Source organism: Anneissia japonica, unplaced genomic scaffold (assembly GCF_011630105.1).
Source record: "Anneissia japonica isolate Jap-2015-1 unplaced genomic scaffold, ASM1163010v1 scaffold284709_len978187_cov192, whole genome shotgun sequence".
NCBI lineage: Eukaryota > Metazoa > Echinodermata > Crinoidea > Comatulida > Comatulidae > Anneissia > Anneissia japonica.
In genome coordinates this window covers 143,881-155,424 of record NW_022757342.1, presented here as the reverse complement: position 1 = coordinate 155,424, position 11,544 = coordinate 143,881, and the positions used below count along the sequence as shown (strand labels likewise).

The 11,544-nt window shown below is 32.8% G+C and overlaps 1 protein-coding gene across 2 annotated transcripts in view; it reads left to right on the top strand.

Annotated features, from left to right (window-relative positions):
* Nucleotides 1-11,544, top strand: part of LOC117124665 (eukaryotic translation initiation factor 3 subunit A-like) — a 35,002-nt gene that overhangs the window by 22,095 nt on the left and 1,363 nt on the right. For both annotated transcript variants that reach the window (XM_033270977.1, XM_033270978.1), the window contains exons 2-10: nt 5,474-5,568; nt 6,196-6,360; nt 7,116-7,288; nt 8,483-8,555; nt 9,156-9,264; nt 9,925-10,069; nt 10,504-10,700; nt 10,832-10,974; nt 11,402-11,518. In XM_033270977.1, the coding sequence (XP_033126868.1) occupies nt 5,474-5,568; nt 6,196-6,360; nt 7,116-7,288; nt 8,483-8,555; nt 9,156-9,264; nt 9,925-10,069; nt 10,504-10,700; nt 10,832-10,974; nt 11,402-11,518 (1,217 nt within the window). The remainder of the gene's footprint in view (nt 1-5,473; nt 5,569-6,195; nt 6,361-7,115; nt 7,289-8,482; nt 8,556-9,155; nt 9,265-9,924; nt 10,070-10,503; nt 10,701-10,831; nt 10,975-11,401; nt 11,519-11,544) is intronic.

The following is an 11,544-nucleotide window of genomic DNA, read 5'->3' as shown; positions in this document are numbered from 1 at the left end:
TATTTTACATATTTTGGGTTCCTGACATTGTTTTCACACTGTCTCTTATACACATCTAGATGTGTATAAGAGACAGATGCTATGGCAATGAGACAGGACTGTTGGATTGTGGGAATGATGACATTGGGATAATTGATGCTAGCTGTAATGCTAATAGAGTGGTTAACATTTGGTGCAGCGGTAGGTTCACACATAGTTTTTCTGTCCAACACTTTAGGTTGGATTCGGACGTAAACTCAATTACATGGGTAATTTACTAATAACCTCGGGGCTAAATGTGACGGTCGTTCGGACGAGTAAAATAACAATCCATTTACCTATTAATTTGACGGAAGTTACGTATTTTACAAGCTTCTGCTAGGTCAGAATTCTGAATAGTTCGTGACCTGAGTGACGGCCCATGTCAAATTAGCAATGTTTTTGCGGCAATTTCAATACTTCATACACGAATTTACGCTATTTCTGCTTACTTTTTATACAATTTACTCATTTCCTTGCGATTATCTTTCAAATTGACGCCGAATTATGATTAACCCAGCCGACCTAACTATCATGACAACTTTTATATTGCTTCTCGACGACAGATTTGATCTAAACCAAGCTTTTCGACGAACAAAGTACAGCAACGACGAAGGCAACGACCAGCGTGGAAAGAAAGCTTGGGCAACAACGCGAAGAATCATGCAGCGTGGTCGCAAGCTTCTTTTTGTCCAGTGCAATCTGACCTGGCGTTGTTAAAAAATTTGAAGGGTCAACTTGTGACCTGGGCCTTGTTACGGGTGATTAATTACGCCTTGAGGCAAGGTGTAATTGAAATCTCCAGTAAAAAAGGTGGGATTTTGTGCCAGATGTTTTCGAATTTTCTATACCCAGGGGCATTATTTAATTGCCGCACGCGACTGCTCAGCTGGTGGTACCCAGTTAAATTTTACTCGTCCGAATCGGCCCAAAGATGCTTTTTCAAACTTCATTCATACAAGAATGTTGTGCTACTCCTTGACAGAAAAAAAAGTCTTTTTGCTTGAATTAAGTCAACTCTTTGAGAACTGGGATTGTTGGACTTGGGCAACATACTTTTTCTTGCAGTGTACCGGTATTTGTATGTTTGGAATGTTGTGCCCTAAAGTAGTATACATGACAACAGGTAGCATAGCAGGAGTCAAAAATCTAGGTCATTGTTCAGTATAATGACCTTTGCACTTGACTATCTTATGGTATTTCTTGTACAATTGAATTATAATAATTACCTTGTTTAATCACATTTTTTTTTTTCACTCTTGGTGTTTTATAATGTACTTATAAAACTTTCCATTCCTCTGCCTTTGTATACATAGATTTGGTACGTAACTTGGTTTAATTGTATTGATTGATTATTAAATGACTTCTAAATTTGTCATTTGCTTTTAAGATCTGATGTATAAGAAAATACAAAAAGCACAGAAATTTTACTCTAAATTCATTTGAATATACTTGATCTTAATTGATATACACTACTATTATTAATTTTATTTATTTTAGCCTTAAATATTTCACCTGGCCATTGTTACATACTGTACATTAAATATCAGATGATTATATTTTGTAGTCTTTGGTAATTTGTTTATGTGTATAATATTTTACTTTGTAATGTTTTGTTCTTCATACCTGTAATAGAAGAAAAATTAAAATACAATACAAACAACATTAGAAATATAAATTTTGATTCTCTATTAAAAATAGCAATTAAAAAGTACTTAACTTCTCAACAGAATATAAAGACTGACATACTGCAATGTAATTTCCATTTGCAATATCCTATTTTTAAATTTTTTTTGTTAGAACACAAATTGAATCGAGCATAGCCAAGTGAGAAACTTTGCCATAGATTTCCTGTTTATAGTACTATAGCGCGACTACAGGATAGTTAATAGCTGACCTTGGAAGTAAGTACAGTGTATTAATTTAGTCTGATACACCCATCTGTAACCACATACTGTACTGGTAAATATTATCCTTTGTTTAACCTAGATGCTATAATGTATGGTTTAACTAAGGAGGTATAAAAATACCTCATTGTTTTAACATTCCTCAGTTGAAGAACAGCCACAAGATATTTATAGGAAAGTTTTTGCAGTGTTTAACACTATTCTTGCTTGTTATTCAAGTTTGTCTAGACTGCTTTGCTTTTATTTCTGAAGTACTTAATATGTTTGTAAGACTATTATCTGATCATTAAATATAGTCATAAAAACTGAATTGTTTGAACTGCCTCATGGCAAGTTGTTGATAGATACCGATACAGGTTACTTTAGTGTCCACTAACTATTAGAAATTGAATTAAATTTGACCATATTAAAGGAGTTATTCAAGGTTTTTTTTAAATACTTTTTTTAGGGTTATTAGATACATTAAACCATCGACGCAACACCCCCTCCGGCTCCCGTTAACTACCTCACTGGCTATGGCTACACTTGAATTTCAAGCCTACATCAAATCCAATATGTTTGTCCCTTAAGTTCAGACAGTGAAATCATTTTCTGAATTATGTTTGGTATTTTTTCCTGAGTCCTGATGTTGTGAATGGGTTTTAAGCTTCTAGCTAATCTAATGAAATTAACCCATGAAAGCTACAGTACTTTAAAAAGTTCTTGGCTTTATTTACTAAACATTGAAACTTAAACTAGTTTTATTTTAGGTATAGGTAAGTGGTTACCAATTTTTTTCCCTTCAAAATTGGTTAACAAAGTATTTGAATTTGGTGCAGCTAAAGTCCAAATAACCAAATGAAACCAGAACTCGGCACCAAAATCAGTAAATTTTTACATGGCAAATTTGGAAAAAAATAAAAACTTGCTGAAGAAAGTTGAAACACAAAATTTCTCTCAAGAGCATTTGATCAGCTGTTTTCAGTATTGTTAATTAGTAGGTGGGTGCTATATGGTTGAGTTGAATAATATGGTTAAAAAGTTTGACCTACATCTTTAGGTCATGTACTGTAGAAAGAAGGTCACCTCTTCAAAACCACTTCAATCAGGGTTTATATATTGAGTAAAGTAATATTTAGTTTATCAGAAATTTTTTTCTTTACAACAGACAAATAATCTATAAAATAACTTGGTCTTAAAATGCTGGTTGGTACAGACAAACGTTAAAACTGTTGTCTGTCATTTTGCATTCTTTATTATCATACCACATAAATATTATAACAACATTTTATTGGTCAATTCTACTTGGTACGGTAAGAGTTTCAATATATTCCCTGCATGTGCATAGAGTCTAAACGTGTAGCGTTACCCCAAATTAATTCCTGGCGATCTTTTACGGTACCAGCATAGCTTTCCTGTTCTGTTCTTTATTAATTATGTAACCACATACATTACCTATCTTTAATAGGAGTGGTCTATTGTCTTTTGTGTGTCTGTGTATTAAAAAAAAGGGAAAAAAACCAACTAAATCCTGAACTAAATAACTAGGCCTACCACAACTATTAGAGTACAATTATCCTTAGAATTTACTGTTGAAATTCTTATTACTGAAAAAAATATGTTTGTGTTTTTTGGGATTTTTTGTTGTTGCCTGAGCTGGAACTAATTGATACTGTAGTCTAACTGACCTATTAACAACAATGCAAGAATGTATTGTAGGCATCCTTGACTCTCTTTTTTCTAATCCACCTGATACTGTATGTTTTAACCAGCATATGTTCAAAATAAAATAAGAATTTCATATTCATCCTTCCTAATTATCCTAGGTTTATTTAATATAGTTCTTGATGAAATTTCATTTAAATCTATCACAGCATCAGTAATTTGTTGTGTAAGTATGGGTTTGCCCTGATTACTTATTAACCATACAATTTAATTAACATATTGGATCATGCATTAGTAAGGAATAAGTAGAGCTGTATCTTTGCAGTGTCGAAGAAATGAGGATGGTTTTTTTGCACACAGGCCTAAAAAAAAATTAAGCCAAGCATCCACTATGTGAAGAATTATTGGACTGTTTTCGGATAGGCAATTAACATTGGAAGTTGAAGTGATGATGTAACGATTAACTTATAATAAGCATTAGTCGACAGGAGTACAGTACCTGTATGTCTACAACTCTGCTTACTTCAGTTCAATGGAATTTATGCAAACATTTATGTATTGATCTGCTTTAGGGCAAATTTTATTGACATTTCAATGCAAATTATCCTGTCAAACCAACCCTTTGGTACTTATTAATCTGTACATATATATCAGTAATACCTATTTATATTCACTGGTACTACATTGTAGGTTACTTTTTCATTTGGTATATCACTATTATAAAATAATATTAAGAAAATATAAGCATTATTACAATAAACCGTTATAAAATACTAAAGTGGTTAAAAAGTACAGAAATGTGGAATATATAAGTAGTATTTTTGAATTGACATTAAATCAATTTATTCTACAGTAAAAATATTCTAAATCTCTAAATTTCTATAATGAATACAGTACTAACTACTGAGTGTGTTTTAAAATATAATTCTAAAGAAATGTACTATGCTCAAATATCATCTCATTTTAGATAGACCTATACAGTCAGTCATACTGTACTAATACTCTACATTATTATAATTAAGAGGGATTGAAACATTGTTTTAGACCTTTTTAAGTACTTTTGTACTTTTGAGATGGACCAGAACACCGAATAACCCCCTACTTGTTTCGAAGGAAGTACTGGGGTCTTTATAGTGCACACAAGCCGTTGTATACACTGGGCCTACGGTTTATGGTCCTTGTCCGAGAAGACTTGCTCCACCTCCAGAACCATATAGGCGAGCGTGCCGTTCGAACCAGTGCCGATATTATGGCCGTAGCTTGTGACGCCCCTGCTAACCGCTCAGCCATTTGACTCAAGCCTAAAAAGTAGAGCTCAGCATTGATGACTCAACTGTTTAACATTTTAAGTTTTCTATGTTCTAATACCTCTAAATGTTTATTGTGTTGTCTTTCTATTTTAATGTGAGCTAAAGCTTTTAAAACATTTAAAACACGCTTTAAAAGTCAAGCTTCCTTAAATTCCTTACTTGATTCTCTTGTATTGAGATTTAATGGATATCGTTATTATGTATACACAGTATACATTTTTACTGTTATAATAAACTCAGTTAAAAAAATTTTATTTTTAAAATTACAAATTAAAATTTATGTAATATTTAAATATCCTACTTAACAGCAAACATATTTTTTTACTTGTGGAGATGAGTTCATTTAATATAAATATTGGTGTACAGTCTCTGCAGGGGTGCAAAAGGGTACACATACCTTTACCCCCAAAAAAAGCTCATTCCCCTTCTCCCAGTCACCTCCCCCACTGAAAATCTAAGCAAATATGTTAACCTCAGGCAGTTAAAAGATTAACTAATTTTCGCCAGCTGGTGTCCCTTAATGAATCTTCAAGTCCTCCCACTTAAACTTGGCATGGTTGGTAGATCTCAATTGTCGGTTTTGTTTACTTTCAGATGTGAGGAAGAAGATTCACCCTCCAAGTAAGAAGCTTTATGATCAACAGATTGAAGGTCTCGTTCAGAAGATATCGACTTTAGAGACCAAGCTTGTATCCTTTATGTCAGAACTTTGATATAGTCTTTGTAAAATCGTGTTTTCCTTGCTCTCTCCAATTAAAGCTGTCTTGTCTCAAAGAATATTGGAAAAATAGCTGCTGGCTACATTATATAAATATTAATATCACAATTGAATCAGGCAGACACATACTATAACTTAGAATAATCAAATTATGTACTTGTCAATGTTTATCATAGTATATTTTTTATAATAAAATAATAAATACATAACTCTCACATTGTATTAGGCATAATTAATATTATCAGTACTTTCAACACATGTTCAGGGTGGCATTGTCAAGCACTCTTAAGCTGACTGTACCAAATAAATACTCTCTTATCTGGAATACAGTCTTCTGTGTGGTTATTGCTTAGCAACCACATTGAGTTACTAAATATTTTGAATACAGTATTTCAACTATAAAATTAAACTTGCATAAATAATAGAATTAATAATACATGTCATTGGAATCAATAAACAAATATAATTTTCATTTAAGTATACAAAGTCTAATTTTTAGAATCTTCTAAATATTTTTGGAGATTGTTTGTGGAAAATCATTGAGAAACTTATTTCAATTCTATTGTACTTTGCATTTTTACTTAACAAATTGCTGTAGAAATCTTTGAAGACACAATCTTCCGACAACCTTAGCCCGACAGGCACTTTAGAACGGGACTCACACTTTCTGAAGACGTTACGAGAAGACAAAGAAAATAAAATTAAAGAGAGGAAGAAGATTGAAGAGGAGCTCAAAGTTATAAGTAATACTATTAGTATAAAGGTATGTTATTTTATTTCATTTAAACATTAGTACAGTGCTAGAATATCTTATTAATTAATTTCTTTACATTTTAACACTTTCAAAAAGAGAAAACCACAAAAGATGACATCTGGTTGTGGAGACTTAGATACCCAAGTAAACTTGTACTAACATCTAATTAAAAGTATAAATACTTTTTTGTTTTCCAAATGTTAGACTTGCCACAAGTCTAATTTATTGATTTCTGCTAGTATTAGATAATTTCGGAGAGTGCCACCAGCGTCTGTTTATGTTGAGAATAACTTGTATGTTGTTAAATTTTGGAAAGAAAAAATATAGTATGGAACGCAATGCAAATAAGTAATATGGAACGCCATTATTGCCAAAATCGATTTATTTTTACATGTTTTCTCTGATTAAGACAAAATTTAGGGACTGGAATCCAGTCTATCCACATGGTAGTAATAAAATGTTTAAAACAGATACTGTATTTAATTTTTAAATTTTATTAGTTTGTTTCATTTACATTTTGGCACAAACCAAGGCATGGAAAATTTCAAAGATGGTAATACTATAATTATTGTTAAATTTCGAATCTATTGATAGGAATGATTGCAATAAATTTGTATTGTGTATTGAAAAGTATACAATCAAAAAAATAATGGTGGAGAAAGACAGCATCTGCTTGTGAAAACCTGGATACCCACAAGTATACCAGTGTATTATCATCTAATTGGCAATACAGTATTTCCTCAATGTTTTTGTTTTCTTTATAGAAAGATGTGTTATCCAAAAAGCAGGCAAGGCTACCAGCGAAATCTGTTGATAAACTTGAATCCATGATTAAGAGGTTGGAATATCAACTGGAACACACCCACTTTAACCTAAGGGAAGAAACTAGAATGGTGAAAGAGATTGACAGTCACAAACGATCCATGAAACATCTAAGGTTTGCATTGCAATACTGATATGACTTCGTGGTTACAGTGGTTTAGTTTGATCTTCAATAAAATACAGGATTTTTTCTTACAATAGGAAATGACACTACTCTTCAAGTCGCATCTGATTATAGAACCATGGGCATCGATCGGTGGGGGACAGGGGGACACGTCTCCCCACTTTTCAAAGTAGGGGGGACATCATATCGATTGTCCCCCCACTTTTCACCAAAGAACGTTTCTTTGGCACGAAATCAATACCGTCCCGGGAATGCCAAAAAACCATTCTCTGAACAAAAGAACTGTTCTTCGTGGGGTAGTTTTTAGCTGCAACATAAATAGCAGCCTAATTTCAACTTTGCCACTAGGCTAAGCCTATATCTAGAATTGTCAAAAAGGACGTAATTGTGAGTTACTTTTTATCAGACTTTGTAAAATATTTCATGTTAATGATTTAGGCCCCCTAAATGATTCTGCCTTTGGACAAATTCTCAAGTTTTTTAATAGTGATCCAAATTATCAGAGTGATCCACCAGTCCATCCAGTGATGCAGTTTTAGTAGGCCTATCACTGGTAGTCCCAACTATATAATAATTTACTATTAGGAGGAATCAGTAAAACAAATGTTAAGCTTCTGTTCACAACACAATGAAATATTTTCTTATGTTAGGTACTGTGAGAACAAAAGTTTAACCATTGTTTTATTTGAATTCCGACATTGTATTCAGATGGTCATTGTTTGTATCTTGGTAGTCGCGCGAAAATATTCTTGTTTTGTTTTAAAAGCTTTTAAGTTTTATTATAAAGGTCATTTTAAATTGCATTCTGGGTGAATATTATGTCATGTTAACCACTTCATGTATGGTCAAAATGTAGTTGCAACACGATTCTTATCTTGTTAATCTGAGTATTCAGCCAATGATAGGAGAACCGTTTCTTTCTCGATAATATTCAGTAGAAACATGCCCCTAGAAGGTTGGCTTATATTCAAGGACATTTCATAATCTAAGCTAGAAAATGAGATGAGAATTGATTTCCATTTACTACAGTGTTTTGTTGTGTGTATGTTTTTGTTTGTAAGTTATTCTGTGTGTGTTTTTGGAAAGTCCAAAGGAATTGAATTTAATTGCTCTTATAAAAGAATTAAATATATTATCATCTTTATATATCATTTTTTTTTATTGGTTATGAACTTTTCTCTTCAGGGAATGCCTTGGAGAAAAGGAAGAGCTTGATATAGAAGTAGCCAAGAAGAATAGATTAAGAGCACAGAGAGATGTAAGTGTTGACACTTATTTTACCTGCAAAGCATCGTGAGATAAATTCTTCAATTTTCTCACCTTACCTCAAGGTTTCCACATGATTTTCATGTAATAAAAAGGCTCATTAATTTTCTGAGTCATTGGTTGACATTTATGTTTTAATGTCTTGTGTGTTTGATCTGTTTTACTCAATTGTATGTTATTTGTCTCCTGGGAGGCATTGGACATTTGTTGCTCTAGAAATTTACGGTTCATAGACAGTTGATATGTGATATAAAGTGAACATGTGACAGGTGATTACGTGGCAAGGCGATCATGTGACAAAGTGATCATGTGACAAAATGTGTTTTTGACAAAAGTGGTCATTTAAAAAGAGTATCATGTCACTAAATGGGGTCATGTGACAAATTTTTATCATGTGACACCATGTGAGAATATAACAAATGATCATAATTATGATAAAAAGTTTGTCACTTCAAAAAATGTGATAATGTGACAAAAATTGGTCACATGAGACAAGGCAATTACATGATACAATGTGGTTACTTACAACATTTAAGTGATTGACGACAAAATTAGATGATTGACAGATGCATTGGAATTCTTTGCCTAATAGAAACTATTTAAGGAGATAAGTGGTTTGAGGTCAGAGGAAGACAAAGTGAGGAGACAACTAAAGGAAGTGCGTAGCCAAGCAAGTATAGAATGGAGTAACTTAAAGAAAGGTAAGCCACAAGCAGCTAAGATTATAAATAGTGCATAATACCTTAACAATTGTTCTTTCTGCTTGCTTTCATAATTTTGTGATATATCGTCATAATGATAGGATGTCTTTTTAGACCAACAATTTTTTTAGACAGTGTCATAAAATCTGGAAATATACCTTAAAAATTCAATTAAGAGTTTGAATTATAGTTGATATTTTTAATGTGCGGCTTAACCATTGTCGTTGACTTCCTGAAACTTCAAACTTCAAACGTAGTTTTCAATGTAGTGCTCCAACTTTATTAAATAATCTCCCGATATCGATTTGCCAGTTTACAATTGAAACTCTCAAATAGAAATATAAAAGTTTAATTAAATCTTGATTGCCTCTCTTTTTACTGGCCTGTCTTCCCTATTATATTTAGATTTTTTGTAATTTAATTGAGATTAAGGTTCAATCTCAAATTTACCTGAGCTGCACTGAAGAGTCCTTAAAGGACGAAACAACGTTGTATGCAGATTGATTTAACTTAAAGTTTATATTTATACTCAAAGTTATGTATTTATATATGATATGTTTTCTGTGTGCTTTGTTATTGTATTTTATTGTCAAGGGCCCCAATGATCAGTTTGCTGGGTTTGTAAATGATGTAAACTATATTGAAAATTTTTTTTTGCAGAAATTGATGACCTCTATAATCAAAAGCGTAGAATTACAGCAACTTATCAGGCTGAATATCGTCAGTTCCATGAACGCCGTGCAATGTATCGAGAACAAAATGAACGTCAAAAAGTGATGCAAAGGGAAGCTAAAGAGCGGGAATTGTAAGGAGACTATTTCATTTGAATTATTTATTTAAATATTTAAAAATAGTTTTCTACCTCCTACAGAAACAACTTACCAAAGTACAGGGAGCTGTGTAATACATTAATTAAGTTTGGGATTATATAGCAGCTTATACAAGTTGAGTCTCAAAGCGCTTGCCACGTTATTAAATACATAGATTGGTAAAACAGCACAAAGACAACATTCTCCGTCCCCTGAGGAGCATGCCTGGTCAATGGTGCCAGACCAATACATTCAGTGCCACAAAAATACTACCAGGTACCCATTTAGGCCTTGCCTATAATAATCAAGAGCATTTTTCACATCCGTCGTCGATGAAATTCACCAACAACTTCATTTCTATCTGTCTATTCTTATATGCTTATATAATATACTTTTATCTTTTTTTTTGTAATTAATTTTTTTGTTTTAGGAAACAAAAGATGAAAGAGCATATACCAGATCCGTATGCTTACAAGCAGAGACAGATTAACACACTGATGACCTACCTGCAGAGACATTCATATACCCAAGATGCAAGTTCCCACAATGCCTCACTCGGTCAAGACAGAAGCTCATCCCTCCTACAGTCAATTCAAGACGGAGCAAGTGCTAGCCACATACCAGCCGGTAAGGACAAAATCACCCCTTCTTAATTGGGAGTTACCTTTAAACTTAAAAGCAAACTCCAATTTGATTTAATATATGACTAACAGTAATTGCAATTTCTTAATCGGGTACATCTCTTTTCTCGTCATCAGGTACATCTCTTTCCTCGTCATCATCTTTTAATGAAGATCGCGGACACGTCCTTCAGCGTAAGAAGAATGAGGAAGATGAATGGATGTTTGCCGGAAACTTATCTCGTAATAAGAAGAAGCGAAACAGGAAAACCTCATGGATGGTACCTAATGTTTTTTTGTTTGATGTTGTTATACCATATAATATAAAGTAATAATTAATGAGGACAGCCATAGTGGTTCTTGCCTTCCAATGACATGGCTTCAGATTGAACCCTAACAAAACAAATATGTTTTTCAAAACCAAAAATTTGAATCCCTATGTGCTGTAGATCATCAACAATCTCATGACAATTGGCTTTGACTCAATTCAAAAATTCAATTTTGAGATTCAATATTTGTCAAAATATTGCATAAAATATAAATATAATAAAAGAAACAGGTGCAAATATTGAAAAATGGCTTGATGGGATATTTATGAAATAAATAAAGGTAGGTGCATTATCAAGATGATGATGCAACTTGTGATAAATTGGATTAAACATCAAATGACAGATTTAATAAAGTGTTTTCTTGTTTTCTCTCTTTTAGAATAAAGTTATCAGTCATCCACCAGACATCTTTCCACTGTTTTCTGAACTAGGACTGACAGCGCCCTCGTCGGTTGGGGATGTAGCTGAAGTTGTCAGCCAACTTCAAAAAGCTAAGGTATTATAGTACTTATTACTCTGTGT